This window comes from Eulemur rufifrons, chromosome 10, assembly GCF_041146395.1.
Source record: "Eulemur rufifrons isolate Redbay chromosome 10, OSU_ERuf_1, whole genome shotgun sequence".
Taxonomy (NCBI): domain Eukaryota; kingdom Metazoa; phylum Chordata; class Mammalia; order Primates; family Lemuridae; genus Eulemur; species Eulemur rufifrons.
Window position 1 is genome coordinate 6,448,639 of NC_090992.1, and position 26,966 is coordinate 6,475,604.

The 26,966-nt window shown below is 57.0% G+C and overlaps 1 protein-coding gene across 1 annotated transcript; it reads left to right on the forward strand.

Moving 5' to 3' along the window:
- Positions 1–2,397: 2,397 nt before the first annotated feature.
- PSD2 (pleckstrin and Sec7 domain containing 2) lies at positions 2,398–26,814 on the forward strand. The gene is made up of 14 exons (XM_069484463.1): positions 2,398–2,771; positions 5,986–6,435; positions 6,747–6,941; positions 9,936–10,016; positions 13,494–13,606; positions 14,317–14,375; positions 18,860–18,949; positions 20,441–20,484; positions 21,446–21,636; positions 21,790–21,860; positions 22,208–22,365; positions 23,148–23,292; positions 24,329–24,472; positions 26,605–26,814. The coding sequence occupies exons 1-14, from the start codon at positions 2,398–2,400 to the stop codon at positions 26,812–26,814; spliced, it is 2,325 nt and encodes a 774-aa protein (XP_069340564.1).
- The last annotated feature ends 152 nt before the right edge of the window (positions 26,815–26,966 follow it).

Consider the following 26,966-nt stretch of genomic DNA (forward strand, 5'->3'; position numbering starts at 1 on the left):
AGGTCTTCAGTTTATACACAATCTTGGCTTTGAGGCTGGTGTAGATGGAGCATCAGATGAAGCCACTACATATCCAGTGAAGCTATCTCAAATCTCAGGCTTCACTGAGCGGGGGTGGGGGGGTGGGGGGGGTGGTGCTGCCCACCCTGCCAGGCTCAGCCTCTAGGATGGCTGTGGGAGCCTGAGGCGTCCTGGTGGGGTCCAGTTGGAAGCCTGTGCCCCAGTGCCAGCGCTCATCCAGGCCCCGGGCTAGAAAGCAGGTCAGAGCACTGGAACTCAGGCAGCGGGCCAAAAGGCCCCCCCTTTCCTTTCTAAACGTCCCTCCCCAGGAGTCTCAGTTGAGGAGGTGACCTCTTGTTCTCCCTCTTCTGAGTACACAACCGGAGGGAACAGATTGAAATAGCAACGGCAGCAGCGGGGATTTAGGGCAGTCCAGAAAGAATCCCTCACTCAGTGCGGAACCCCTAGGGGTCCCTGGTGTCCTAGGATCAGGGCCCAGATATTCTAGAGCCTGGCTCTTCAGATTTTTAAAAAATCTGTGGGCTTTTTTCTTGTTAAGTAAAATCTTACTCTCATGCAGCAGTCAAAGCTCTGGGAGGTGATGATCTGGGTGGGTGGGCAGGGCCCGGGTCTCTCTGTCCTGCCCTTTTCTCTTTCACTCCATGTTTGAAAACCCAGGTTACATAAATCTTAGCTGGCCTGTGGTGGCCAGCCCCCCTCGAGGGCCCAGAATTCCCCGAGAAGCAGACCTACCTTGCTCTCCAGGATCAAGTTCTCTGAGTGGAAGTTCCTCCTGGAGTCTAACTCAGGGTTCCCACGCTTGCCCCATTATAAGAATGACAGATTACTATAGCCCTTCTCTATAGATTCTGGAGGTCTGGTGTCAGCCTGGTGATCTGCATTTTGACAAGTCCCTCAGGGGATACTTATGACCCGGCAGGTGTAGGAAGTTTGGGCCTCACTTAAATGCCTGTTGCTGCTCCTGCAGCGTGTTCTGCGGCGGCCCAGAAGGCTGCTCAGTCTTTCTTCTCCTCTTGTCCTGGGCCCCAGCATTCCTCCTCCAGGGGAGAGTAGGGGTATAGGGGCAGCCAAGGCCCAAAGAGGGGAGGAAAGAAGTGGCCCAGACAGAACTGGGAGAAATGCCCTGGATTCCTGATTCTCTGTAGCTCTTCAGGGCACTGGAGGGGCTGGTCTGTGTCCCCACTGGCAGAGGTCACTGTGGGAGGGGGGATAGCCTAGACTAGGTGGGGCCAGGGGCAGAGAGGGGAGGAGGGGAGAGCTGGGACACAGCCCACTACACATTACATCTGCCCTCCCCATCCGGGATCAGATTGGGCAGGAAGCCTCTGGGAAATGCGGGCCGGTCCTGATCCATTTTAAATGGGGGCGGGGGTAGAGATGATGGGCAAAGTGGGTCTCCTCGTTTTACAGAAGGGAAACAGACCCAGAGGGGAATGGGGCTGGCCTGGACCCACACGTGGTCCCACAATGGGCTGGGCAGAGCAGGGCCTGACTCCCCTTCCAGTGCTCTCCCCAGAGTGCCCTTGGTGGCCCCCTCATGAGTCCGTCCTGAGGCTGAGCGAGCTCTAGTGGGGGTCCGAGAGTGGAGGGGAACCCCAGGCCCATTCCTCCCTCCTGGCACAGCCAGGGCGCGGGGCGCTGGGTGCGGCGGAGGCAGCCTGGACTTGCTGGGAGGCTCCGGGGTGGCGCCGCACCCGCCCAGCACCCTGGACAGCGCCGCGCGCTGGGCCTCCTGACGGCGTCTCCAGGCTTCGCTGTGGCTTCTCTGGGGTGGCCCCTGATCTGATAAAGCTGCTCTTCTGTTGTCTTCCTTGCCTCCTCTCTTAACTCCCCCTTAAAGGCAGCCCCAAGCCCAGTTCCCTCCATTAACCACAAAGATTCACTCAACTCTGGCTCCCGGAGCCAGGGCGAGAGGACATGGGACGAGGCCAGAGGGCTGGCTGCTGGCAGCCTGCGGCTGTCTCCATCGCTCACCAGCGGGAATGGAGGGGCCTGCAGGGGGCGCTGGACCCTTCCCCAGTTCCTCCCTGCCTGGATCTTCCCCAGAGGGCTTTGGTGCATTCTGGAGGGCACAACAGAGACACAAGAGGTAACAGGGAAGGCAGGGACTGGGCATAAGGGGCTGGCTGGGGTCAGGGGAGGCTGGGGGGCTGGCCTGGCAGGGCAGTGAGGGGGCTGGAACCCGGACTCCAGCCGAAGTGTCTGAGATCATCTCGGCCGTCCTGCTGCTCCCAGGCAGGCTGTTCTAGGCTGGCTCTGCTGGCCTTTAGACCCCCAGCCCCTGCCCTGGCTGACCGAGCCCTCCATCTCTCCCTCTGCTGCCAGGTCTAGTGGAGTCCCAGGAGCTGCCAGGAAGGGGTGGACGCAGTGGCTGCCATGGCCGAGGATCAGCTCCCCTCTGCACTGCCTGAGGAAGGTGGTGCTGCCTGGGACCCCAGCCTGGAGCCTGAGGAGGAGCCCGGGGTCCAGAGCGGAGCAGCAGCTGGCGAGGGCCTGGGCAGCAGCCTCGGCAGCCCGGGGCATGAGCCAAGGGGAACGCTGGAGCGCGCCGAGGAACCTACAAAGGACCCGGATGTGGCCCTCCGCGGCCTCAGCCTTGGCCTCTCTCTCACCAATGGCCTCGTGCTGGGGCCAGACTCGAACATTCTGGAAGATTCAACAGATCCCAGGCCCTGGAGGACTGGTGGGCTGGCAGAGGGGGACGATGCCCCCAGGAGCCTCTGTTCAGACCCTGAGGACCCTCAGCTGGGGTAAGTGGGATGGAGCTCACCGCCGCTCCGTTGCCGTGTGGCCTGGGCCTGGCCACTTAGTCTCTCTGGGTCTCATTTTTCTCATACACGAAGTGGGGATTTTATGTCCCCGTTTTGCCCAGCTTCAGGGTGTTTTGGGAGGCCAGAGCCATGAGAGGGAATTCAAAGGCTAGCAGGCCTGCCGTGCCTCCCAGCCCTCAGCTCCCCAAGCCGCCACGGCCGTTGCTGTGCGGGCTGCCAGCGCTGCACTCCCTCGCCCCGGGCTGGGCCTGAGAGTCCCTTTAGAAGGCCTCGATGTGAAAGGTCGTCTGGTCCATTCCTCCGCCTCCTGGAGATGAGAATCTCCCAGTCCTGCCCTGACTCCAGGAGAGCAAGCTTTGCAGGTTAATCCCTCTCAGCCACCCTCATCCGAGGTTGCCACCAGGAAGTGCCACCAGGAATCTCACTTCAGTCCTACTTTTTTTTTTTTTTTTTTTTTGAGACAGAGTCTCACTCTGTTGCCCCGGCTGGAGTGCCGTGGCATCATCATAGATCACAGAAACCTCAAACTCCTGGGCTCAAGCAATCCTCTTGCCTCAGCCTCCCGAGTAGCTGGGACTACAGGCATGCGCCGCCATGCCCGGCTAATTTTTTCTATATATTTTTAGTTGGCCAGATAATTTCTTTCTATTTTTTAGTAGAGACGGGGTCTCGCTCTTGCTCAGGCTGGTCTCGAACTACTGAGCTCAAATGATCCACCCGCCTCGGCCTCCCAGAATGCTAGGATTATAGGTGTGGGCCACTGCGCCCGGCCACTTCAGTCCTATTTACTGGAGTACCAGCCCCATTTCTATATCCCTCCGCAGGCTGGGGAGAGACCTGGAGTCTTACTGGGCCAGTTGGACAAGGAGGGTGGAGATGGGGCAGTGGGATGTCTAGAAGGTTCCAGGGTGGGCTGAGCAAAGGAAGCATTTGGAAGTCTTGGTGTGCACAGCCACAGGCCCTGGCTTGACCAGACAAATGTGCAGGAGGTGTGTAGTGTGCATGGGGCATGCATGTGTGTGCCTGGCCTGCACATTGGCATGTGCACATGTGTGGGCATGTTAGTGTGTGTGTGGGTGTATTGTGGTGGGTGGGGTGTCGGTGTGTGCCCGGCCTGGGCATCTGTGGGTGCATGTTTGGGTGTGTACGTGCTGTGTAGGGATAAATGTCTCTAGGTCCGTGTGGGTAGGATGTGAGTACGTGGGGCTGGGTCCCTGTTGCACTGGGTGTGCCATGGCCGTAAGAGAGTTTCCATCCGTGCAGGGGCTAGGGTGGACCCTGGCTGGCAGTAGGGTGGGGGCGGGGACTGGGGCTTCTCAGAGCACACCATTCCTCTTCAGGTGGCGTGTTTACATCCTCTTTAGGATGGCTGAGGGTGGGTACAGACAGTGCTTTGGAGATTGGGTCGATTGTCTTCAAGCCCCTGCCAGGGCCACCCTCAGATCCGCTCAGTTGCATGAGGGGGTAAGAGATGGGGGTTCCACTCATGGCTCTGACAATGGGCTGAGAGCCCCCCAAGGGCAAGGCTGTCTTGTTTGGATGTCTCTATACCCAGCACAGGCCTGACAGAGGCACCTTTGCTGGGCGGACTTTGGGTATTTGCCCTCGTGGGCAGGTGATCCTTCTCCCCCCCGCCTTGGAGATCAGCAGAGGCAACTTCCACCTTAGCCCCTGCCAGGCCTCCTGCCACCTTTTAGCACTCTGCCCTCCTCACTGTGGTTCTTGGTAGGAGAGCGCCCAAGGAGGCTGCAGTCTCAACTCCTGCTGGGGCTGGGGAGGACGTGGCTTCTCTAGGAAGCACACTGGCTGGAATCTTAGGCTCGAGTCTCAAGGGGAAGGGGCACTTCCCAGTCCTCCCCTGGGCAGCAGGTGCTGGGGGAAAAGCAGAGTGTAGCCAGATCCTGGGAGCGGCTGAAGTGGAGGGAGGGGTGCACTTCCTCGCAAATGGCAGGCCTTGGTTTATCTGAAATGGGCCAGCTCAGCCTGCTGCGTTCTCTCTCTGTGTCTTCCTCTTGCCGTCTCTGTTTCTGTCTCTGTCTTTCGTGCTCTCTCCTTATCTCTCTCACTCTCCGTCTCTGTGCTGCTCTCTGTATCTCTTTTCCCTGTCTCTTTCTTGCCCCTCCCTTGGTCTCGCCCTCGCGGTCTCTCCACTTCCTTCCCTGCATGCCTGCTCCTCTCCGCAGCGGATGCCTCGGTTCATCTGTGTGAGCTGCTCCGTTCCAGGAGCCGGGGTGCACAGATGGCCAAACCCTGCAGAAATCCCTGCTCTCACGGGCTCCAGTGGGGAGACAGACAATAATAAAATAATAATGATTATGTAGTACTCTGGAAGGGACAAGTGCTTTGAAAAAAATAAAGTGGGAAAAAGGGGCTGGGGTCCTGGGAGATAGGTCAGTTATAGGTAGGGGGTCAGGGCAGAGCTCTGAGACAGGGGTGTGGAAAGAAGGGGGTCTTTAGCTTGGGGAAGAGCACTCTGGGCAGAGGGAACAGCCAGTGCAAAGGCCTCTGTGGGTCCTGTGCGGGCTTGGGAAGCGTGGGTGGGCGCGGCTGGCAAGCACGTGTTCATCACCCCGTGCATCACTGGGCAAGATTTCCTGAGCACCCACTGTGTGCTGGGTGCTCCTGCCCTTACAGAGGCTTTGTTCTGGGACTGGAGAACGTACGGTAAACAATATTTATTCAAACAGGGTGGTACGTGCTGGTAAGGGCTGGGGAGGAGGCCAGCATGGTGTGGGCCTGCCTCCCTTGGTCTCTCTGAGGAGGGGACATTCAGGCAGGACTTGAGAGCTCAGGTGCAGTTGGCCAAGCTAGGAACCTCCCAGGTTGTGGGAACAGCGAAGTTATGACCCGGTGTGACACTATCTGTGATAGGGAGATGCCCACACTGCTCTGGGAGCCCAGAGGGAGAGGCTTGGGGAAGCGGCCTCACATTCGTTCATTTGGACAGATATCTGATGCCTACTGTGGGCCAGGCCCTGGGTGACAGGGACCATGTCTGCTCTTTTCACGGCTGTATCCCCAGCCCAGTTTCTGGCACGTCGTGCCCCGTATGTTTGAAGGAATAAATAAACAGGACACAGTTCTCACCTGCTCTCTGCCCCCAGCAAGCTCCCAGACACACACTGCTGCAGTCCCCGGCACCTGTATGGGAGACGCCTTGGCGGGGTGGTGACTGGCTCCTTGCGTCCCACAGGCTGGGTGGTCCCGGGGAGCCAGATGTGCGGGATGGCTTCAGCGCCACGTTTGAGAAGATTCTGGAGTCAGAGCTGCTGCGGGGCACCCAGTACAGCAGCCTCGACTCCCTAGACGTGCTGAGCCTCACGGACGAGAGCGACAGCTGCGTCAGCTTCGAGGCTCCCCTCACGCCGCTCATCCAGCAGCGGGCCCGTGACAGCCCTGAGCCAGGGGCTGGGTTGGGCGCTGGGGACATGGGCTCCGAGGGGGACATGGGGGCAGCGGGTGGCGACGGGGAGCTGGGCAGCCCCCTGCGGCGCTCCATCTCCAGCAGCCGCTCAGAGAATGTGCTGAGCCGCCTGTCTCTCACGGCCATGCCCAACGGATTCCACGAAGAGGGACCCCGGAGCCCAGGTGGGGACGAGGATGACGACGACGAGGATACGGACAAGTTGCTGAACTCGGCCAGGTGAGGCAGGGCCCAGGCTGGGAGCTGGGAGAACCACCACGCAGGAGGGAAACTGAGACCCAGAGGTGGCAGAGCCAGTTAGGGGAACCCACTGCTCTTCCAGGTCTTCTCAGTTCAGATGGGGTCAGGAAGCTGTGATTTCACTTGAGAGGCTCTTCTGAAAGTCTGACTTGATTCCCTCCTGCTGCAGTGGAGCTTCTTTCCCTGCTCTGGTCCCTGCGTGAGTTTTCAGAGGCCTGGGCGAGCCCCCAGCCTTCCGCAGGGCCTCTGACCCTGGGCCTCCCCTTCTCTGCACCCCCCTCCATCTGCAGTGACCCCAGCCTGAAGGACGGCCTGTCGGACTCGGACTCGGAGCTGAGCAGCTCGGAGGGGCTGGAGCCCGGTGGCACAGACCCGCTGGCCAACGGGTGCCAGGGGGTCAGCGAAGCTGCTCGCCGCCTGGCACGCCGCCTCTACCACCTCGAGGGCTTTCAACGCTGCGACGTGGCCCGGCAGCTGGGCAAGAAGTGAGTGTGATCTCCCGCACCCTCCACCCCAGGCCCCGGTGTCCTCCTCAGCCTGAAGGGGGTGTGGGTGACTCCTTTCAAGGGTGTCTGGTGCTGGGGGTGCCCAAGTTCCCCAAGGACGCCTCCTCCCACCGTTGTCCTCATTCCTGGCCTCGCCCTAAATCTGTTTCCTTTCTGGGCTGCTTGGGCGAGGACGGATGCTTGGGGTGGGCCCTCGGGGCTGGCGGTGCAGGATGTGGGATATGGTTATGGGGTCACCATGGATGACAGCGAGGACAGAGCAGCTGGGCAGGAGCTAGGCCCACCTAATGGGGCCAGGGAGAGAGGAGAACCTGGGCCAGGGGGACACGGCTGTGGCCTAGAGCTCAGGGAGGGGTTCCTGGCCCTCATGAAGCCCTGCTGTCCATTGGGACCGGCTGAAGGGGCTGAAGCCCCCGAAGCACGAGCCTGGCCTGCAGACTGGTGCCAAATAGCTGGATGGGGGTCCTGAAGGGGGCCAGGGGACAGGCGCGGACCGTGAGACTGCGGAAGTCTGACCTCCATCCAGCGTGTCCGCCTGCCTTGGCCCTTCTGTCCAGGTCCCCCAGCGCCCACACCAGGCTGTGGGATGCGCAGAAGCGGGCCGGGCTATGCATCGCCCAGGGCTCAGGGAGACAGGGATCAGGGAGATGGTCCAGACCCTGGACAGGAGATGGCGCTGACGGGGGCATCTGGGCCTTGCAGGGCCCTCCTGTTCTCCCTCCTGCCGCCTCTGCGCCTCGGACCCCCACCACAGCCCTGCCCAGAAGTCACAACTCAGTCACCCCCACCCTCTGGCACCCCACACCTAATGACATCCTTTCGGGAGCCTTCCTGATGGTTTATCCTTCCCTCCCGTCTGTCCAACCACCCCCTCTGCAGGAGTCTTTTTTTTTTTTTTTTTTTTGAGACAGAGTGTCGCTTTGTTGCCCTGGCTAGAGTGAGTGCCGTGGCATCAGCCTAGCTCACAGCAACCTCAAACTCCTGGGCTTAAGTGATCCTACTGCCTCAGCCTCCCGAGTAGCTGGGACTACAGGCATGTGCCACCATGCCCGGCTAATTTTTTCTATATATATTTTAGTTGGCCAGATAATTTCTTTCTATTTTTAGTAGAGACGGGGGTCTCGCTCTTGCTCAGGCTGGTCTCGAACTCCTGACCTTGAGCGATCCACCCGCCTCGGCCTCCCAGAGTGCTAGAATTACAGGCGTGAGCCACCGCGCCCGGCCTGCAGGAGTCTTCCAACCAGCAGTTAGCTGTGACCGGATGAGACTGAAACCCAAGCGTCCCTCCCTCCGCATCCCATTTCGGTCCACAACCCAATGCTCAGGGTTTCTGCCCCGGGCGGCCTCTACCCTCCCCTTCTCCATGCCTGGCCCCTCCAGACGGGCTCCCCCCACCCCCACTGCAGAAGCCTCCTTGCCAGTCACGTGTGGCCTGTGTCTTTGAATCTGGTGTGGTGGCTGCTACTTCGCGGCATCGACAGGACCGGCCATTCCTTTCTTTTTCTTTAATTCAACTTTTTATTATAAAACTTTCAAACATATACAAACACAGAGTCGTACATTAAACCTCCGCATCCCCCTTGCTCAGCTTCAAGGTTACCGTTTCTCCATTCTCGTGTCATCCGTTGCCCACAGCTTCCTTTCCCATTTGCTGGACTATTTTAACGCATATTTCAGACACTCTGTCATTCGATCCATAAATACTTTAGTGTGTATCTCTAACCGATAAGGAATTTTTACATAATCATAATTCCATCATAATTTCTAACAAAATTAACAAAAATTTCTTAGTATCTTCAACATTCATTCTGTGTTTAATTTTCTCTGATTGTCTCAGAAATGTTGGTTGGTTCAAGTCAAGATCCAGCAAGGTCCACACATGGCATGTGACCGACATGTCTCTTAAGTCTCTTTTAATCAGTAACAGTCCAACAGTCCCCTCCCCTTCCTAAATGCCAGGTATTTGCTGAAGACACTGAGCCATTTCTCCCGAAGAATTTTCCACATTTTGGGTGTGGCGTCCTCACGGTGTTATTTAACGTGGTTTCCATTTCCCACGGGTCCTGTACGTGGGAGGGAGAGCTTGAGGCTTAACTAGAATCAGGTGGGAATTTGTTCTCGCTTCGACAAGAGTTCTTTATGCCAGTCTTCCTGAAACACTTCCTTCCACGGACCGCAGGACAACACGCCCCCCTCCCTGGTGCTGTTTCTCAGCCTCCTTCTCTGGCCGTCCTTCCTCCGTCACACCCTGGATGGGGCTCTGGGCTGCCACCTGCCCGTGCGTCCTTGTCTTGTACAGCCTCCCCCTCCCACCCTGAGTCGCCGGCTGCAGACTGACGACTGTCACAGGGATGCATTCAGCCCCACCCGTTGTCCTGGGCTCTGATACGGCCCCCAGGGGACCACCTCCTCAGTCATGCCCCACTCCTGTCCCATCTCCGTGTCCTGTGGCTCCTGCCTCCTAAATCTCTCTCCCCGCATCCCTTGCCTCTCTCCGGACAACAACTGCAGCCTCCTGGTGGCTCTCCACTCAGCCGGTGGAGTGTTCCAGACTACAGATCTGACCCTCCCTGCCTCAACCCAGAATCAAGTCCTGACCCATGGCCCAAAGGTGCTGTTCTCTGCTGTCTAGGCTCTGGCCATGTGGCCCTGCTGGTGGCCTCTTGGACATGTTGTACAGTTTCCGTGTGGGGACACTGTGTCATCCCATCCCCGCTCCCTTCACCTGGCTGGCTCTTACTTTCCTGTGTTGGCTGAGACATCACCTCCTCCAGGAAGCCTTCCTGACCCCCCAGCCCAAGGCTGAACTATCAGGGGCTGACTGTCCCACAAAGGGAGGAAAGGCTAGGGGTTAGGCAGGTCTGGGTGGGCGGGTCAGGGTACCCTGGGGCCCACCCCCCAAGGTCCCCCTATTCTTCTATCACCCTTGGGCCGGGCCCTGCCTCTAACTAACATCCCATGCTCTCCTGGCAGCAATGAGTTCAGCAGGCTGGTGGCCGGGGAGTACCTCAGTTTCTTCGACTTCTCGGGCCTGACTCTGGACCGAGCGCTCAGGTCAGTGGGGCTGGGACGGGGCAGTGCCCGCAGGTGGCATAGGCTGCACATCTGAATTCTCATGCCATCTCTGCCATAAACTTGCTCTGCAACCTCGGGCAAGTCTCTTGACCTCTCTGGTGAGGCCGTGGGAAGGGGCCGTAAGAGCAATCCAGCAACTCAGCGAGTGCCACCTGCTTGATAGGTGCTGAGGATTTTTAGGGGGAAATGTGGTTGCGGCTCTTTGGGAGAGGAGAGGAGGCAAAGGCCTTGCCCATGTCGAGCACTCCGTGCGGCCGGATGCTGCGGGTCTTCACGCCCGGCTTGCTTCAGCCGCACAGCGCCCGCGCGGGAGGCGCCATCATTCCTAGTTTCCAAATGAAGAAACTGCGGGCCAGAGGGCGGAGACTCCCCGCGGTCACCGAGGGAAGAGGCGGTACGATGGGATCTGCTCTCAGGCCTGCTGGTGTTTGGACCCAGGAGAGACGTCAGGACGCCCAGGAGCAGGGCCCGGGAAGCGGGAGGGGCAGAAAGGGGGGCGCAGCCCGGGCCCAGCAGCTCTGGTGGCAGGGCCGGCGGGGAGACACCAGGCCAGGCCCTAGCGGGGACAGACAGCCGTCTCTGAGCCAAGGGGTGGGGTGGTCCATGCACGGCAGACCTTTTTACCGTGTCCTACGTGTCTCTTAAATTTTTAAAAATGTCATTTCCATTCTTTTTTTCTCTACTTTGGTTGGGATATTTCCTATTGACCTGAAATGGGTGCACTTGCCCTTTTCTGTGTCTAATATGCCATTAACCCCATTGCCTGAGTTTTATAATAACTTTCTGTTATTATGTTTTTCTATATGGTCTAGAATTTCCATTTTATTAACATTTTTTAATGGATTCAAATTCTCTGAAGAATTCTCCATCTTTTCACTCGTGTTATCCATGTTCCCCTGTCTTTTCTTGAAAATATCAGTTGTAAAGTCCTCGCTGCTAACGTCAGCATCTGCATGGTCCGAGTCACCTACACCTGCTTCTATCGTCTTGTTTTCTCTCGATTTTCCATCGTATATCCTGTCCCTTCGTATGCTTAGTCATTTTTTTTATTATATGCTGTACACTTTGTGTAGAATTGTCGTGGCTCTAGGTTGTTCTTTGCAAGGCAGCGGGAAGGGGGTCTGAGGACGTGGTCCTAATCCAGCCGGGGCCGAGCTGGGGACGCCTGCGCCAAAGTTTGGCCTGGCTCGGGGCCTCTCTGATCACAGGGAAGGGCCTCCGAGTTTCCTGCGGGAGCCTGGTGTGTTCACTGGGGTGAGCCCTTTGTGGGTCCTGAGCCTGACTCTGCCCCCTCCGTGCGGCGACACTGCCAGGGCAAAGGCTTCTGATTCTCAGAGCCTTTCTGCCGAGCTTTCTACCCATCTCTGAACTTTGGCAAATACCTCAAAGGGAGAACTGGCCACGTGTTTGCAGCCCCTCAGGTCTCCAGGTTTGTGTCTTCAGCCCTGGGAAGCCACTAGGAGTCCAGCCCCTTGACTCTGCCGTCATCAGCAGTGCCCTCAGGGAAAAAGCAGAAAGCTGGTTCTCTCCTCTGCAGAATCTCGTCCCTTTTGGTCTTTGTCACCTCAGCACTTTTCTGATCTCTTAAGAAAACTCACTGTTCTCGGTGGAGTGTTGGTGTGCCGCAAGCCACTCTGTCCTGAGCTGAGTCTTGGAGATGGCACCAGAATGAGAAAGATCGGTCAGGGAAAGTGTTCAGTGGGCCAGGTCCTGCTCAGGGGCGCGGGCGCTGCTTGGGAGGGACTCGTGAGCCACCCCAGTTAGGGAGGCTCGACTGCACAGGCACCGGGGACCACGGGAACGTGCTGGGTGTGAAGCAATGTCATGGGAGGCAGTGCCGGCCCCAGGGTGCTGGTGGCTTTGGGCCCTGGCGTGCAGCCTCCTGCAGAGGGTCAGGGGGGAGAGGACAAGGCCTGGGTTGGCAGAGGGGCCAGAGAGGAAAGGCCGGTGTGAGAGGCTGCACGGGGATAGAGTAGAAGGCTGTAGTGCCAAGATGCGGGGAGAGGGTGGGCGTGGTGAGGCTGATCCAGGGACAGCTGAGGGTTTGGTGGTGGCAGTCCAGGGCTGGGGCTTGGGGAGTGGAGCTGGGCTGGGGGCCACAGGGAGGCCCGGCTAAGGCTGGGCTGGGGGATGGGTTTGGGAAGGTCCTGGTGGAGTGTGAGGCGAAGAGGGAGGGGCTGGGCTGGGGGACAGGCAGGGGAAGAGAACAGGGAGTAGGAGGGGCAGGGAGAGGAGGAAAACTAGATGTCAGGTAGGAGAGTGTTTTTGTATAGCAGCTGGTTGCTCGGGATTGAGTTCGAGAGCATGGTCTGCAGGTTTGGTTGCCTTGGGAAGCCCAGGAGGGTAAGGGCTGGCCAAGATGTGGCTTGCGGGTCCCGGGTGCCTTAGGGGGCAGCATGAAAGAGAAGAAAGCAAAGTGGGCATTGCATCAAACGAACCTTGGCAGCATTAGGAACAGACCGTCTCATGAGCCCAGGACGGAGGGAGGCATGAAGCGGCTCAGCTTGCAATTTCCCTTCCCAAGGGAAGGGCTGAGCCTAGGCCCCGGGTGAGGGACCCTGGACACATCTCCCAGCCCCTCTGGTTTTGAGATCAGTTGCCAAAGGCCCCTGAAAGACAGGTGACCTTTAAACTGGGCCTCGAGGGGGATTCAGAGCTGCCCAGCAGAGGAAGGAAGGATGTCCCGGGGGGGCTGGCCTGCGCCGAGGTACGGAGCAGGGAAACGCCCGTCCTGGCCAGGGCGTGAGGACAGCGTGGGGGGGGGCAGCTGGCGGCTGCGAGGTTGGAGGGACGGTAGGGCAGTGAGTGAGCATGGCCGGGACGCAAGGAGCCGGGATGCTGTTCTGAGGGTTCTGGGGTGACGGGTTTGAAGCAGTGGTGAGTCTTGACTGCGTGGCGTTTAGAGAGACCACCTGGGGAGGGGCAGGCGTGGGCCCACTGGAGGCTGTTGCAGGTGTCCTGGGCGGTGGTGGAGGAGGAGTTGAGATCTAGGGTGAAAAACAAACCATTGGGACTTGGGGCAGCTCAGACTTGGGGTGGGGGGCCCGGAGCTCAGCGGGCAGCACGTGGAGGTGTTGGGGGAGGCGTCGGGGCAGAGCCCTCTGAGGGGCAGGTGTGCTCAGCTGGGCCCAGCCACCGGAGGGAGCGAGGGATGGGCATCTACCCCAAAGAGGAGCTGGCACTGGCATTGAGGTGCTCGCCTGACTTTGCGTTTCACAGTCTGTCCCCTGGAGGGCAATGAGAGCTGAGACTCTAAAACCCTAAACTACTCCAGGGGCCATCCTGGGGCTGGAGGTCTCCCCAGGCCTGGAGAGGGTGTCCAGACCCAGAAGCTGGGGCGCTGGAGCCCTGACCCCCTGGGGCAGGGGTGTGTGTGCGTGTGTGTGTGGCGGAGAGGGGGCTCCTACCTTGGGTGAGGACCCAGACCACCCTCAGCAGCCTTGAATTGCCTTCTAGAACATTCCTGAAGGCTTTCCCACTGATGGGGGAGACTCAAGAGCGTGAGCGAGTCCTTACCCACTTCTCCCGCCGGTACTGCCAATGCAACCCTGATGACAGCACCTCGGAAGGTACGGCCACCTGCCCCCTGCTCCTGTCCCGCCCAGCCCCTCCCAGCCAGCCCTGGCGTCCTCCCACCCCTGGCCCACCTGGCACTTCTGTCCTGCTGCCAGGCCCAGGATGTTTGTCCCCTCTGCATATACAGTAAGTGCTCAGTAAACGTTAATTGTCTTGCACCTGCGGAGCAAGACAGCCTCCAAACCTGTTGCCCTTCCAGCCCCGGAAGTCCTCCGTTCTAGGGACTCGGTCCTTTAACTCTTCATTTCCCTTTGTCCCTGTCACAATGCTGATTCTCAGTGTGGTGGGGGTCTAGGTTGGTCAGGGTCCTCTTAGGGGCAGGACTTGCCCAATGGATGGACCTGAGTCCCAGGAACTGGGGGACTTGGCCTGTTACTGGGGAGACATAGGCCAATGCAGGGACATGGTCTGGGTCCCAGAGCCACTCCTGGGTCTGAGGTTCAAGGTGAGTTTAGCCGCAGGAGGTGGGGGTCCGGGCTGGAGTAGGCGCAGGGTGGGCAGGTTCCCTCTGAGGGAGGGGATGGCCCTGGCCGGGGCAGACAGGCAGCATCACGCAGGCCCTGGGCCCTGAGGAGTGTTTGGCAGGTGGCTGGCCTCTTCCTGTCCCCAAGGCCTCCAGGCTGGCTCTACCAGGAGACAGATGGGGGCTGAGGGCGGGAAGAGCTGGGTCCTCAGGCTGAGAGTGCCGTGGTCTCTGATTTAGATGGGATCCACACGCTCACCTGCGCCCTGATGCTGCTCAACACGGACCTGCACGGACATGTGAGTTGTGGAGGCGGGGGTGGGGGGTGGGGTGGGGGGGGCGTCCTCTCGCTCACCCCCCCCCCCCCGAGTCAGCCACGGCCGCCCCCCATCCAGCCCTCTCCCTGACCCCTCTCGCTCAGGGGTAGGGCTTCAGGTAGCAGGCCTGACAGCTGGGCCGCTTGGCTTCTGGATTTGGCCCTGCCCTAGTTTCATCCCCCCGAGACCTGCCTGGGTCCCCACCCTAGGCAGGGCGGTGAGAAGAGTTGAGGCACACAGGAGTGCGGATGAGCTGAACAAGACTCGCGCCCCTAGTTGGGTCCATGCCAGACGTGGACTCGTGTCTAAAAGACCATGTGCCCTTCCCACTGCTGTCCCGCCTGGATGCCGGGTGCTGGGACTCCACGCGCTGGGCAGCCCTGTGTCCCACCAGGCCAGCAAGGGAAGTGACTGGCGTGGGTGCCCTGGGCTGCGAGGCGGGGTGTAGCCCTGGCCCTGGGCTGTCTTGGTGCTTCTCATTTCTCAATAACCCCTTCTTCTTTCCTCCGTCTGCTCCGGGACCCCCCTCTGGGCTCTCTTGCCCTCCCTCAGGTGGTAAGTGCAGCTAGTGGTGCGCATGCCCGTGTGCTGAGACCACCCATCACCATGTCACCTTCTGTGTCCCCATCACACCATCTGGCCCCACCCAATCACTTCCCTGTCATTGCTCACCAGGGTGGTCAGGTCCCCTACTTTGGGGATATTTCAGTGACCCATGGGGACAGCAGGCCAGCGTGTCTGGCCCCAGAGTTAACCAGGAAAGCCCAGGAGATGTGAGGTGCAGAAAGAGCTGGGAGGGACATTCCACCCCGGGAGCACTTCGGGTCCTACTCTTGCCTCCGCGTGGTAGCTGTGTGACCCTGGGCAAGTCACTGGCCCTCTCTGAGTCTCAGGCTCTGTGTCTGTGAGGGGGATAATGATTTTCCCCTCAGTGTCGAGGGCAGGACTTTGAGAGGTAACGTACACAAAACTGAGTGTCTTGGTCTGGCATCTGGTAAAGATTTCATTACGAGTAATATTTTTACACAAGAATAACAATAGTATTCATTATTCGTGTTATAAATTAAATGATGGCGAGCCTAAAGGCCCAGCCTGCAGGCCCCTGGAGGGAGGGACTGTGGGGCCGGCTCTGCTGGCAGCCTGGCGGGTGGGAGTGTATACTAGAGATGGGGGGTTAGAGGTGGTGCGGATGCTGGTGACAAAGGTCAGTGGGTGAGCCTGGGGTGCACTGGAAGGGGAGGATGGCAGAGAATGGCAACTGTCAGCCAAGAGAAGACGGTAGCTTGGGCTAGAACTGGAGACGGAGTCAAGGAGAGAAATGCAAGAGGCACTTTGGCTGCGAGGCCTGCAGCGCGTTTGCAGCCTGGAGGCTGGGAGGGAGGGAGAACCGTCAACAGAGGGGAGGGGCGGGCAGGGGAAGGCATTCCAGGAGAGCCCAAGGTGAGTTGCTTTTCAGGAACGGCTTAATTTCCCTCCAACCTCAGGCTGCTTGAAGAGCAGCTGCAGGGGCTGCTGGCGAGGCGGTTTGGGGTGCGTGGTGGGGGACGGGACAGACCAGGGGTTTTGATGCGATCCTGGGGAGCTCTGCCCATGCTCACACAGGAGCCTTCCCGAATATACTAAGTGTAATTAAGCTTCAGCCTTGATTTGCAAATAGCGACAAGGGTTTCCCTGCCCACAGGACCTTTGAGCAGCCCCACCCTGTACCTATACAAAAGGTATATCTTTTGTATCATACACTTTAAAAAAATCAAGTCTGATAATTGTCTTTTAATTTGAACATTTAATGAAATATGCTATATTTTAGTTTAAATATACCAGGTTACTATTTGTTTTTTCTTTGACTCATCTGTACTATGTTCCTTTCTTCTCGTTTTTTGCCTACTTTTGGATTAAATATTTTTTATTTTTTTTTTTTATTTATGTATTTTTTTTTTTTGTTGAGACAGAGTCTCACTTTGTTGCCCAGGCTAGAGTGAGTGCCGTGGCGTCAGCTTAGCTCACAGCAACCTCAGACTCCTCGGCTTAAGCGATCCTACTGCCTCAGCCTCCCGAGTAGCTGGGACTACAGGCATGTGCCACCATGCCCGGCTAATTTTTTCTATATAGATTTTTAGTTGTCCATATAATGTCTTTCTATTTTTAGTAGAGACGGGGTCTCGCTCAGGCTGGTCTCGAACTCCTGACCTTGAGCGATCCACCCGCCTCGGCCTCCCAGAGTGCTAGGATTACAGGCGTGAGCCACCACGCCCGGCCTAAATATTTTTTAGAATTCCATTTCCTCTCTCTGTGCGCTCGTTAGCTGTGCATTCTTCCAGAATTCTTGTGTGGTTTGCAGAATGCATCTGTGACTTTTTAAAGTACTAGTACCCCTTCCTGGGCAGTGAAATCCTTTAAAACACCTTAATTCCATTTACTGCTCTCTCAACTTACGTGCTGCTGTTACCGTGCTTTTAATTATCGTATCTCTATGTGTTTTGTTCCCCAGAAAACTTTATTGTTGCTCCACATAATTGATATTCATTTAGGGTTGCCTGTTCTTTCTGTGCCCTTCATCCCCTTCTGCTTCTCCATGCTTCCATCTGGGATCATTTTCCTTCTCTCTGTTCCTTCCTTAATTTCAACTTTTTTGTTGAAGTGTAACTGGGTGTTTCCCAGGACTTCTTGTCCTTGGTGGGCCCTGATTCCAATTTTTGTTCTCCTGTCCTACGAGACCGCTCAGTCGCCCAGCCCTTTGGCCACTGCTGTGAATCAGCAAGGGCTTCCGGGGGGACAGCTGCCCCTCGCCGGTCACCTCGCCACACTGCCCATCCTTGCAGGATCTGCGCCGCTTTGGTACTTCCTCCGGTGCTTTCACACACGTGTTTTATTAATATTTTGACCAACAGTTGTTTCTTCTGGGAAGGTTCACCCTTGACAGGGTAGCCGGACATTGCTAAGGTTAGAAGTCTTGCCCGGTGATTTTTGATTTTGCCCTCCCAGCTAGTGGCTGGGGAATGTCCAGCGTGTGTGGAGCTCAAAGATAATATCATCAACATTGCCCTCACACTCCTCTCTTGAAATGCACACACACGGCTATTTACACTTATACACGCACGCACATATATACATGCAAAACTACACACATAAACACACAAAACACATTTATATCAAGGCACACAGAGGATCTTTTCTCTTTGGAAAAGACATTGAAAATACTTGCTTATAAAGCCTTATGTCATTGTTTTCTGAATTATTTCTGTGGTGTGTGAATGTCCCATGTGATGTTAATAGATTGTCTTCGCTAAAATGGTGCCAAGGTCAATAAATTTGGGAAACCGTACATGGAATTCTCTCCTTGGAGACCAGAAACAGACACAAGCATGTGAAAGACTGAACCATGTAAATACACTTATTTGATTATGAAATCCTTTTTTGAGAAAATATCTATTTCCATCTCATGGGATGTCAGGGTTCTGTAGGTAAATCTTGAAAAACACTGCCTCACAGCAAACCCAAATCCGCAATACCCTACAGCGGGGAGTACCTGGTGTTCAGGGGTCTTCGTCCCCACAAAGATGAGGTGTCACCCGGTGTTCCCTCACACGGGGGCACTGCAAGGAGCGTCTGGAAGTGTGAATATCAGGTGTTGGTTTGGAGGGTGTGAGCCCCCTGCTACTCGGTGGTTGAAAAGGAAGGCAGAATGTGAGGACGCAGGCACTTCCAGCCTGTGCCTGTCTGTGCCTCCAGGAGTGACATGTCTGCTTGGGGTCTCTTTGTCCCAGCCCAGCTCAGCATGGGGCACCCACGTGTGTTGGTGGAAATTGAGTTTTGACTCTCATAAGACCAAACTCTCCCTCACGTCACCTATTCCTTGGAAGTCTCACTGCCCTCTGTGCAGGCGAGAGGGGAGACGCTTGTGGCGGCACGTTCAGAGCTTCCGCTCAGAAGCCGAGAGGCCTGGGTGCCAGTCCTGTGCTGAGTGGCCTCGGGAGAGTTAACCGCGGCGTCGCGGGTGAGAGCACGCGACCTGGCGTCAGACACGCTGGCCCTGCCACTTCCTCGCTGCGTGACCATGGGCGCATCACTTCATCTTCCTGCACCTCAGTTTCCTTTCTTGTCACACGGGGATAGTAAAAACACCTGCCTCCCCACCCTTGTGCTGAGGAAGAAGTAAGGTGACGTGTGTCAGGTGCAACACCTGGGACACAGTAGGCACCTGGCAAGTGTCAGCTCTTACGGTGCTTCGTCCAACCCTGCCTCCTTCCCCTGGCTTTGAGAACCCCGACCGCTCGTGGGGCTTGAGAATCAAATAGCATCTTGGACGTGGAAAAGAGCTTCGTAAGCTCCCGGAGACAAAGGAAAGTTCAGGCAACTTATTTTCTTTGCCACCCTCGATGCTGCCTCATCCCTTCTGGCTGGGCCGGGCGGGGTGTGGGACCTCGCCGGCCTTCTTCCCTTGCTCAGGCAGAGCCTCTCCGTTACAGAACATTGGCAAGAAGATGTCCTGTCAGCAGTTCATTGCCAACTTGGACCAGCTGAATGACGGCCAAGACTTTGCCAAAGATCTGCTGAAGGTATTACCTGCTAAGGGTCCCACGCCCCTAGCTGTGCCCTGGGTGGGTGTGGAGGAGAGAGGTCTCTGCCCCAGTAAACCCTGGCATTCCAGGATTGTAATACTGGGGGCAGGGCCACCATGCCTTTGGGACGAAGGTAGAGACCATCCAGCTCAACATTTCACTGTTCTGTGCTCCCCGAGTTAGCCAGAGGGATCCTTTTGTGAGGTTTGGTTTCAGTGCTCCATTTTTATTGTTGTTGTCACAGTATAACCAGCATTGCCACCAATTGTCACAGCTGCACCCACCACCACAGCCCTCACTGTCACCACACCATCATTATCATCACTACAAGGAAAAGCCCACCCGTTTCTCCAGCATCACCAGGAATTAAGGGAATCTAGTTTGCTTTTGAGGTTGAAGCCCAGGGTGGAACTCTGGCCTTCCCAGCCGGTCAGTTCTCCACTTAGGAGGAAGAGGAGCTGGGTTCTTTTGGGGGGGGTGGGTAGATGATGAATTCATTTTCAGATAGTGGGTTTGAAGAGCCCGGTGAAACCAGGGGGATAGTTGAATAGTGAGTTTGGACGTCAAAAAATAGAACATTGTCTCCATCACTCTTCTTACCGTAATTATCTTCTTCTTTGCGATCAGGAAGCACTTGTTAAGAACATATTTGTGAGATCAAACAATCCCACTCACCTATCCACTTCTCCGCATCTACTCATCTACCCATCTACCCGTTTCTCCATTCAGCCACTCATCCTCCCACCCAGCCACTCACCCATTCACCCAAACACTCCACACACCACAGCAACCACTCAGCCAGCCACCCATCACCCCACATACACCCCATTCACCCCAAACACTCCCCCCACACACCCCATACCTACTCACCCAACCCCACCCATCCATTTCCCCACCCATCCACCCACCTATCCACCAACCCATCCACCCACTCATCCTCAAATCTATCCACCTAATCATTTACCCCATCATCTACCCAATCACCCTCCCATTCATCCGTTCACCCATACCCTCACCCATATACCTCCCTACCCACCCAAATCTCCCTCATCCACCTGCTATCTACGCACCCATCCCCTATTCATTCACCCATCCACCGCATATTTTCCCACTCATCCATCTATCCGTCCTCATCCACTCCCCCATCTGTTCTTCCGTCCACCCTGTTGAGCACTTACTGTATGCTGAGTTCTGGATTATGCACTGGAGATTCAGTGATGAACAAATAGGCAGCTCCCAACCTTGTGAGGCTTACAGTCTCTTAGGGGAGACAGACATTAAATGATCACATAATTAAGCACCACCCATCCCTACATCCACCCACTCACTCGCTTATCCATCCAACAAACAGGTGTGAATCAAACATCCACTCTGCCCCATCGGCTGAACAGGGGCTCCCTCACTGTACCGTTACTGGAGGTAGATGGGGGTTTTCTGACTCTTTACGTGAACTCCCCCCTCTCTCTTTCCCCTTTCCTCCTCTCCCAGACCCTTTACAACTCCATCAAGAATGAAAAGCTGGAATGGGCCATGTGAGTAGTGTCCGCGGGCATGGGTATGGGGAGCCTGCATCACTGGGCGGGGGCGCAGGTTGGTCACTCTGGCCACTCTCCATGGTGCTGATCTCTCCCAAGCCAGTGCCCTGGCAACCTTGTCCAGCAGGGCAGCGCCCAGTGCAGAGTTCCCCTTTGGGTGTGATAAAAAGTGTGCAATGTTTACAATGCTATAGAATAGACCAAAGTGTGACTTTAGTTTCATGATGTCCACAACTGGTTTTCTGTACTGGGGATACTGCCACAATTCCCAGTGATGACAGCTCTTTCCCTTTTGGGGGCTAGGCAGGAAGGAGGCACGGGTCCCCAATAACCTCAAGAATATGGCTGTCTTTAGATGGTGACTGATTTCAGCAGTGGGTATGGGTCTTTCCCCCTAACTTCTTCCCCTGCAGAGGCAGTGAGACCTGGAGGTGCCCAGACGTCTGGAGCGAGGGGTGGTGACCTTGGTGGTTGGGGAGATTGTGAGAGGCTCCAGGGGGAGCCTCTCTCTGCTGTGCTCTCAGGGCAGCCTGTGCCTTCAGGTCCATGCAGAGGTCCCAGGCAGGGATTGGCAGGAGCCCAACCCCCCGGGAAGAGCTGGCACTCTTCTGCCAGGGCTCCCATGGGGGGCCCACTCTTTAGGGGCCCCGCCTGCTGGCCTGCCCTCACCAGCATGTTGGAGGGGTTTGTGTAGCAGCTTCAGTCTGGCCACAGGATGCTCCCGGGCTGGGCTGCCAGGGTTGGAGAGAGGAGGAGGAACGCTGGGAAGGAGACCTAGAGGTAGTAGATTATCCACTGGCATGTGGAGTCCAACAATCACAGATCAGAAGTCAGGGCTCAGAACTGAGCCTATGATCTGGGATTGAAACCTCCTCATCTCTGCACCCTGTGGCTGCTCGGCGGGGTGGTTGGCGGGGGAAAGCCATGACCATGGTGTTCAGGCCTAGTACTTTCCCAGTGATGAGGACGAGCTGAGGAAATCCCTGTCTGAGCTGGTGGATGACAAGTTTGGGACAGGCATGAAGAAAGTGACACGCATCCTGGATGGTGGCAACCCCTTCCTGGATGTCCCGCAGGCTCTCAGTGCCACCACCTACAAGCATGGCGTGCTGACCCGGAAGACTCACGCCGACATGGATGGCAAGAGGAGTGGGTGTCAGGCGGGAAGGGGCATGGGGAGGGATGCTGCCACAGAGGGGCCCGTCCCCCGGCCACTCCTTTGGGGATGCACAAGTCCGGGGAGGCGGGTAGGAGATATCAGGCGTGTGGTTGCGGCCACACTACCTGTGCCACCCTCCCTAGCGCCCCGTGGGAGGCGTGGCTGGAAGAAATTCTACGCGGTGCTCAAAGGGACCATCCTGTACCTGCAGAAGGTGAGAGGCCCAGAGGCCTTACCCAGGGTGGGCCGGCTCAGTCCCCCCAGCCCCTGTGTGGTGCCCAGAGGGTCCTGGGCAGTGAGCCTTCCCGACTCAGGCTCACTAGGGACTTCAGAGGTTTAGGGAGGGGTCTTTGAAATGCCCAGTGGCTCAGTGGGTACCGAAGTGTAAGGCTGGTTCAGCCTCTGGGACAAACTGGGGTACAGGGGAGGGTTGCCCAGAGTGATTCTTCTTGGGGTGCTCGAGGCATCCTGGCAGTGGGACCTGGAACAGAGGGAGGAGCAGGTTGGGGGAGAGAGTGGGTCAGCGCGCCAGAGCCCACAGGCTCACCCGCCCCTGTCCAGGATGAGTACAGGCCTGACAAAGCTCTGTCAGAGGGCGACTTGAAGAACGCCATTCGCGTGCATCATGCCCTGGCCACCCGGGCCTCTGACTACAGCAAGAAATCCAACGTGCTCAAGCTGAAGACGGCCGACTGGAGGGTCTTCCTCTTCCAGGCACCGTGAGTGGCCCGGGCGGCAGCGCTCCTCCGTGTCCCCATGCACAGCCCTCAGAGCGAGCGTGTGCACTTGACACAGAACGACAGCTGGGTTCCCCAAGCAGTAGTTCGCAAAGTGTGGTCCCCTCAGCGTCACCTGGAAACTGGGTAGAAGTGCGATCTCTCTGGCCCCACCTTAGACCTACTGAATCAGAAACTCTGGGGACAGGCCCAGCAGCTGTGATGCACAAGCCCTGCAGAGGACGCCAGGCACACTGGAGTCCCTGCGGGACGGGGCAGATGGCATCTTCAGGAATCATCCTTCGCTTTCAGTGTGGGGGATGGGTGGGAAAGACGCGCCCTGCAGTTGACCTGTGAGGCCTTCCTTCCATGCCCGCCCCTTCTGTGACTTGAGATGGGGTTCCGTGTGTCACATGAGCTTGAAAGGAGGGAGGCCAGTAGGTGAGCCTTGGGTCGTCCCTGCTGGGCAGGCAGCAGGCAGGGCAGGGGCTGCGGGGGCTCCGCCGGCTGCCGCTGCCTCTGGTGCTGCCCGGCCCATGGCCGCTGGGGCCACTAGCCCCGGACTCGGGCAGTTTTATTTTCACCTGGGAGCTGGGAAGGAAGGGACGCTCCTGGCACGGCTCTGGCCAGGCCCACCCACCCAGCCACTCGCCCTCCCCACCCATCTCAAGGCATGGGTGCCTTCTCTGGGCCAGGCCCAAGGCGGGGTACTGGGTGCTGGGTGTGGGGACAGGGAGCCCTCTTGTGAGAAGCCAGCACCCTCTCTCTTTCCCTCCTGTCCCCAGGAGCAAGGAAGAGATGCTGTCCTGGATCCTCAGGATCAACCTGGTGGCAGCCATCTTCTCAGCCCCGGCCTTCCCGGCTGCCGTCAGCTCCATGAAGAAGTTCTGCCGGCCCCTGCTGCCCTCCTGCACCACTCGCCTCTGCCAGGTACGAGCCCCTGGACCGCGCTGCCACCTCCCCAGGCTGCCGGCCCCACCCAGGCCCTGTTCCACAGCCACCCGGCCCCGCCTGAGACAGCCACTCCCTCTGCCCCATGCGCAGGTGGGAGGACTGAGGCTGCCGCACACCGCCTGCCACACTGAGGCCTGGCGGGCTCTGGCGGGTGGCATGGGTGTGCTTCTCTGCCAAGGCAGTGCGTCCCCGCAGATGTGACCGTGGGTCTGTGGCGTTGTGAGCATCTGGGCACGGATGCCAGAGAGTGTGTGTCATAGGGAGCTGGGGACAAGTGACATGTGACCTTTCGTCTGCTGCTTAAATGTTTTATTTGTAATCCTAAAAAACTCCAACTCATCAATACTCCAGGTTTTCGGGGTTTCTTGGAGAGGAACAGATACATGGTGGGCCTGAACTTGAGAGGTTGAGGGCACGGGACATTGCAAACTCCCCATCTTTGTCACCTGCCAGCCCTTTGCCCACTGGGCCCTCGTGGCTTCCGCTTCCGCCCAGAGCCCCTGTGCGTGTGCACACGATGCCCATGCACACGCTTCCTACACGCACACACGTGCGTTCACACAGACACACGTGTCCACACACGTACACACAGCACAAACGGCTGGGTGGGAGGTGTGCGCTTGTCCATCAGTGACAGTGTCTCGGCCTGTCTGTGGGTGTGATCCTGGGTTTGGGCCTGAATGTGAGAACGTGTGTGTCGTGCGGAGCCTTGGTCCAGGGTGTTTGCGTGTGCGTGTGGGAGTTCACACGAGCCAGGGGGTGCGTGGGCCATTGCGTGTCTGCCAGGGCGTGTCCGGGTGCACAGACAAGTGTGAGGGGCTCGCGTCTCCTGAGCCCGCCGATGCCGTGCAGCGAGGGGAGGAGGAAGGTGGGAGGAGCGCCCCCTAGTGCTCCGCCCCTCGTTTTTTGGCCTTAATTTCCCGTTGGTGGAGCAGCTCCTGGGGGACCGGAGCAGACCCAGCCCTGCGGCATGTGGAGAGCGGGGCCTCACGGCGCAGCACTGTCTCTGCAGGAGGAGCAGCTGCGGTCTCATGAGAATAAGTTGAGGCAGGTGACTGCAGAGCTGGCTGAGCACAGGTGTCACCCAGTCGAGAGGGGCGTCAAGTCCAAGGAGGCTGAGGAGTTCCGGCTGAAGGAGCACTATCTCACGTTCGAGGTGGGCCCTGGGGGGCTGGGCTGGGAAGTTGGGGGGAGGCCCAGAGAGCACCGCGGGGAGGGGGGCTCCCGTGGCAACACCGCCACCTCTCCAGGCACCTCCCGCACCGCCACTCCCCCCACTGGCCCAGCCCCTCTGGACTCTTCTACAACCAACTCAAGACTCCCAAGCCCTGTCCACATGACCTCCCCCTGTGTCTCCCCCCCCACGTGTGCTGACCCAGCCGGGCACCCCGTCTGCGAGCTGCCCCTCCCTTCGCCCTGTCTCTCCCCGCCCGGGACTCCGCGGGCTGCAGAAGCACCACCTTCGTTGGGTGAGGGCTGGGGAGGGAGGCAGGAGCCACTTGTCCATTTTGGACTGCCCTGCACGTGGGGCGGACAGACGGAAAGGCCCAGACCCAGCCAGGAAGGCCACCAGAGCATGAGGGGCAGGACGTCACCAGTCCCAGACTCTAGATTGCCACATTGACGTCTTACTGAGGTGTGGGGAGAGAGGAGAGTTCCCAGGATAGATCCTGACCTTTTGTAAAACAGAAAGCTTTATAGTTTTTGGAAATCTCAGATCCACTTTCCACAATGTAAAGATGGTGACGGCAAAAGCTACAGTGGACTGCTGTTTGCTACGTGCCAGGCATGGTTCTCTTCCCTTCCCTCGTGTTTTGTTGTTGTTGTTTGAGATGGGGACTTGCTGTGATGCTTAGGCTGGATTTGAACTCCTGGGCTCAAGCAATTTTCCTGCCTCAGCCTCCTGAATAGCTGGGAGCACAGGCTCGTGCCACTATGCCCAGCAACTCCCCTTGTATTGACTGATTTGATTCTTATTTATTTACTTTTGGAGACAGAGTCTTGCTCTGTTGCCCTGGCTATCGTGCAATGGTGTCATTGTAGCTCACAGCAACCTCAAACTGCTGGGCTCAAGTGATGCTCCTGCCTTACCCTCCCAAGTACCTGGGACTATAAGCACATGCCACCATGCCTGGCTAATTTTTCTATTTTTTGTAGCAATGGGGTCTTGCTCTTGCTCAGGCTGGTCTCGAACTCCTGAGCTCAAGCGATCCTCTTGCCTTGGTCTCCCAGAGTGCTAGCATTACAGGCATGAGCCACTGCGCCCGGCCTGGGACTGGCTTATTTCACTTAGCATAACGTTTTCGAGGTTCATACATGTTGTAGCATGTGTCAGAATTTCCTTCCTTTTTCAGGCTGGGTAACGTTCCATGGTGTGTATACACCGTGTTTATCAATTTATCCATCAACGGACACCTGGGTTATTTCAGCCTTTGGCTCCTGTGCGCGAGGGTCTACAGACTCCCCTTCCAGACCCTGCTTTCAGCTCGTTTGCATATATGCCCAGAAGTGGCATTGCTGAGTCATGCGGAAAGTTTATTTTTAACTTTTTGAGAAACCGTCACTGTTTTCCATAGCAGCGGCCCCGTTTTACGTTTCCACGAGCAGTGCACGCGGGTTCCAGTTTCTCGGCATCCTCACCAGCACTTAGTTTCTGTTTGTTGCAAGTAGCCGTGCTAATGCGTGCGAGGTGATATCTCTTTGCGGTTTCGACTTGGATTTCCCTGATAATCAGTGATGTTGAGCATCTTTTCATGTACTTATTGGCCGCTTGTATGTCTTCTTTGGAGAAATGTCTATGCAAATCCTTTGCCCACTTTTAAATTGGGTTGTTTGTTTATTTTTTGTTGTTGCATTCTAAGAGTTCTTTATATATTCTGGATACCAGACCCTTATCAGATATATGGTTTGCAAATGTTTTTTCCCATTCTGTCGGTTGCCTTTGCATTCTGTTGATTGTATCCTGTGATGTACAGAAGTTTTAAACTTTGATGTAGTCCCATTGTCTGTTTCCTTTTCTTGCCTGTGCTTTTGGTGCCATAGCCAAGAAATTATTGCCGATTATTTGGATTCTTAAAATTATAAGAGAAATTTATGTGCAAGTCCCTTATTTTTTATTAGATGATTTTTCTCCTTTTTATTGATTTGTGAGAGCTCTCTGCATATTAAGGAAATTAGTCTTTTGTCATATAAGGTACGAGTATCTTCCCCCATTTTGTTAAGTATCTTCCCCCATTTTGTTATTTGTCTTTTGACCTTGTTTTTGGCCTTTCTCTGCCCTTTCTGCAGAAAAGCCGTTATGAGACCTATATCCACCTCCTGGCTGTGAAAATCAAAGTGGGCTCCGACGATCTGGATCGGATTGAGGCCCGGCTGGCCACCCTGGAAGGGGATGACCCTTCTCTCCGGAAGACACACTCGAGCCCTGCCCTCAGCCAGGGCCACGGGCCTGTGACTGGCAGCAAAGCCACAAAGGACGCCACTGGGCATGATGCTTAGCTGGTGTGGCTGTGCAGGCCCTGGGGGCGGGCGGGTGCCCCCACAGGGGTCAGCCAGCACAGTTCCAGCCAGGGGCCACTGGGACCAAGCGCCAGGCAGTTGACGGGCAGCCAGAGGCACGGACAGGCCATTCACGGCGCTGTCCCTCCTGC

Bases quoted from the DNA above. Each gene is read 5' to 3' on its own strand.
- PSD2 (XM_069484463.1), top strand. From the start codon at position 2,398: ATGGCCGAGGATCAGCTCCCCTCTGCACTGCCTGAGGAAGGTGGTGCT. The intron at 18,950-20,440 runs GTATTACCTGCT...CTCCTCTCCCAG, and splicing joins TTGCCAAAGATCTGCTGAAG to ACCCTTTACAACTCCATCAA. The intron at 21,637-21,789 runs GTGGGTGTCAGG...CACCCTCCCTAG, and splicing joins CGACATGGATGGCAAGAGGA to CGCCCCGTGGGAGGCGTGGC.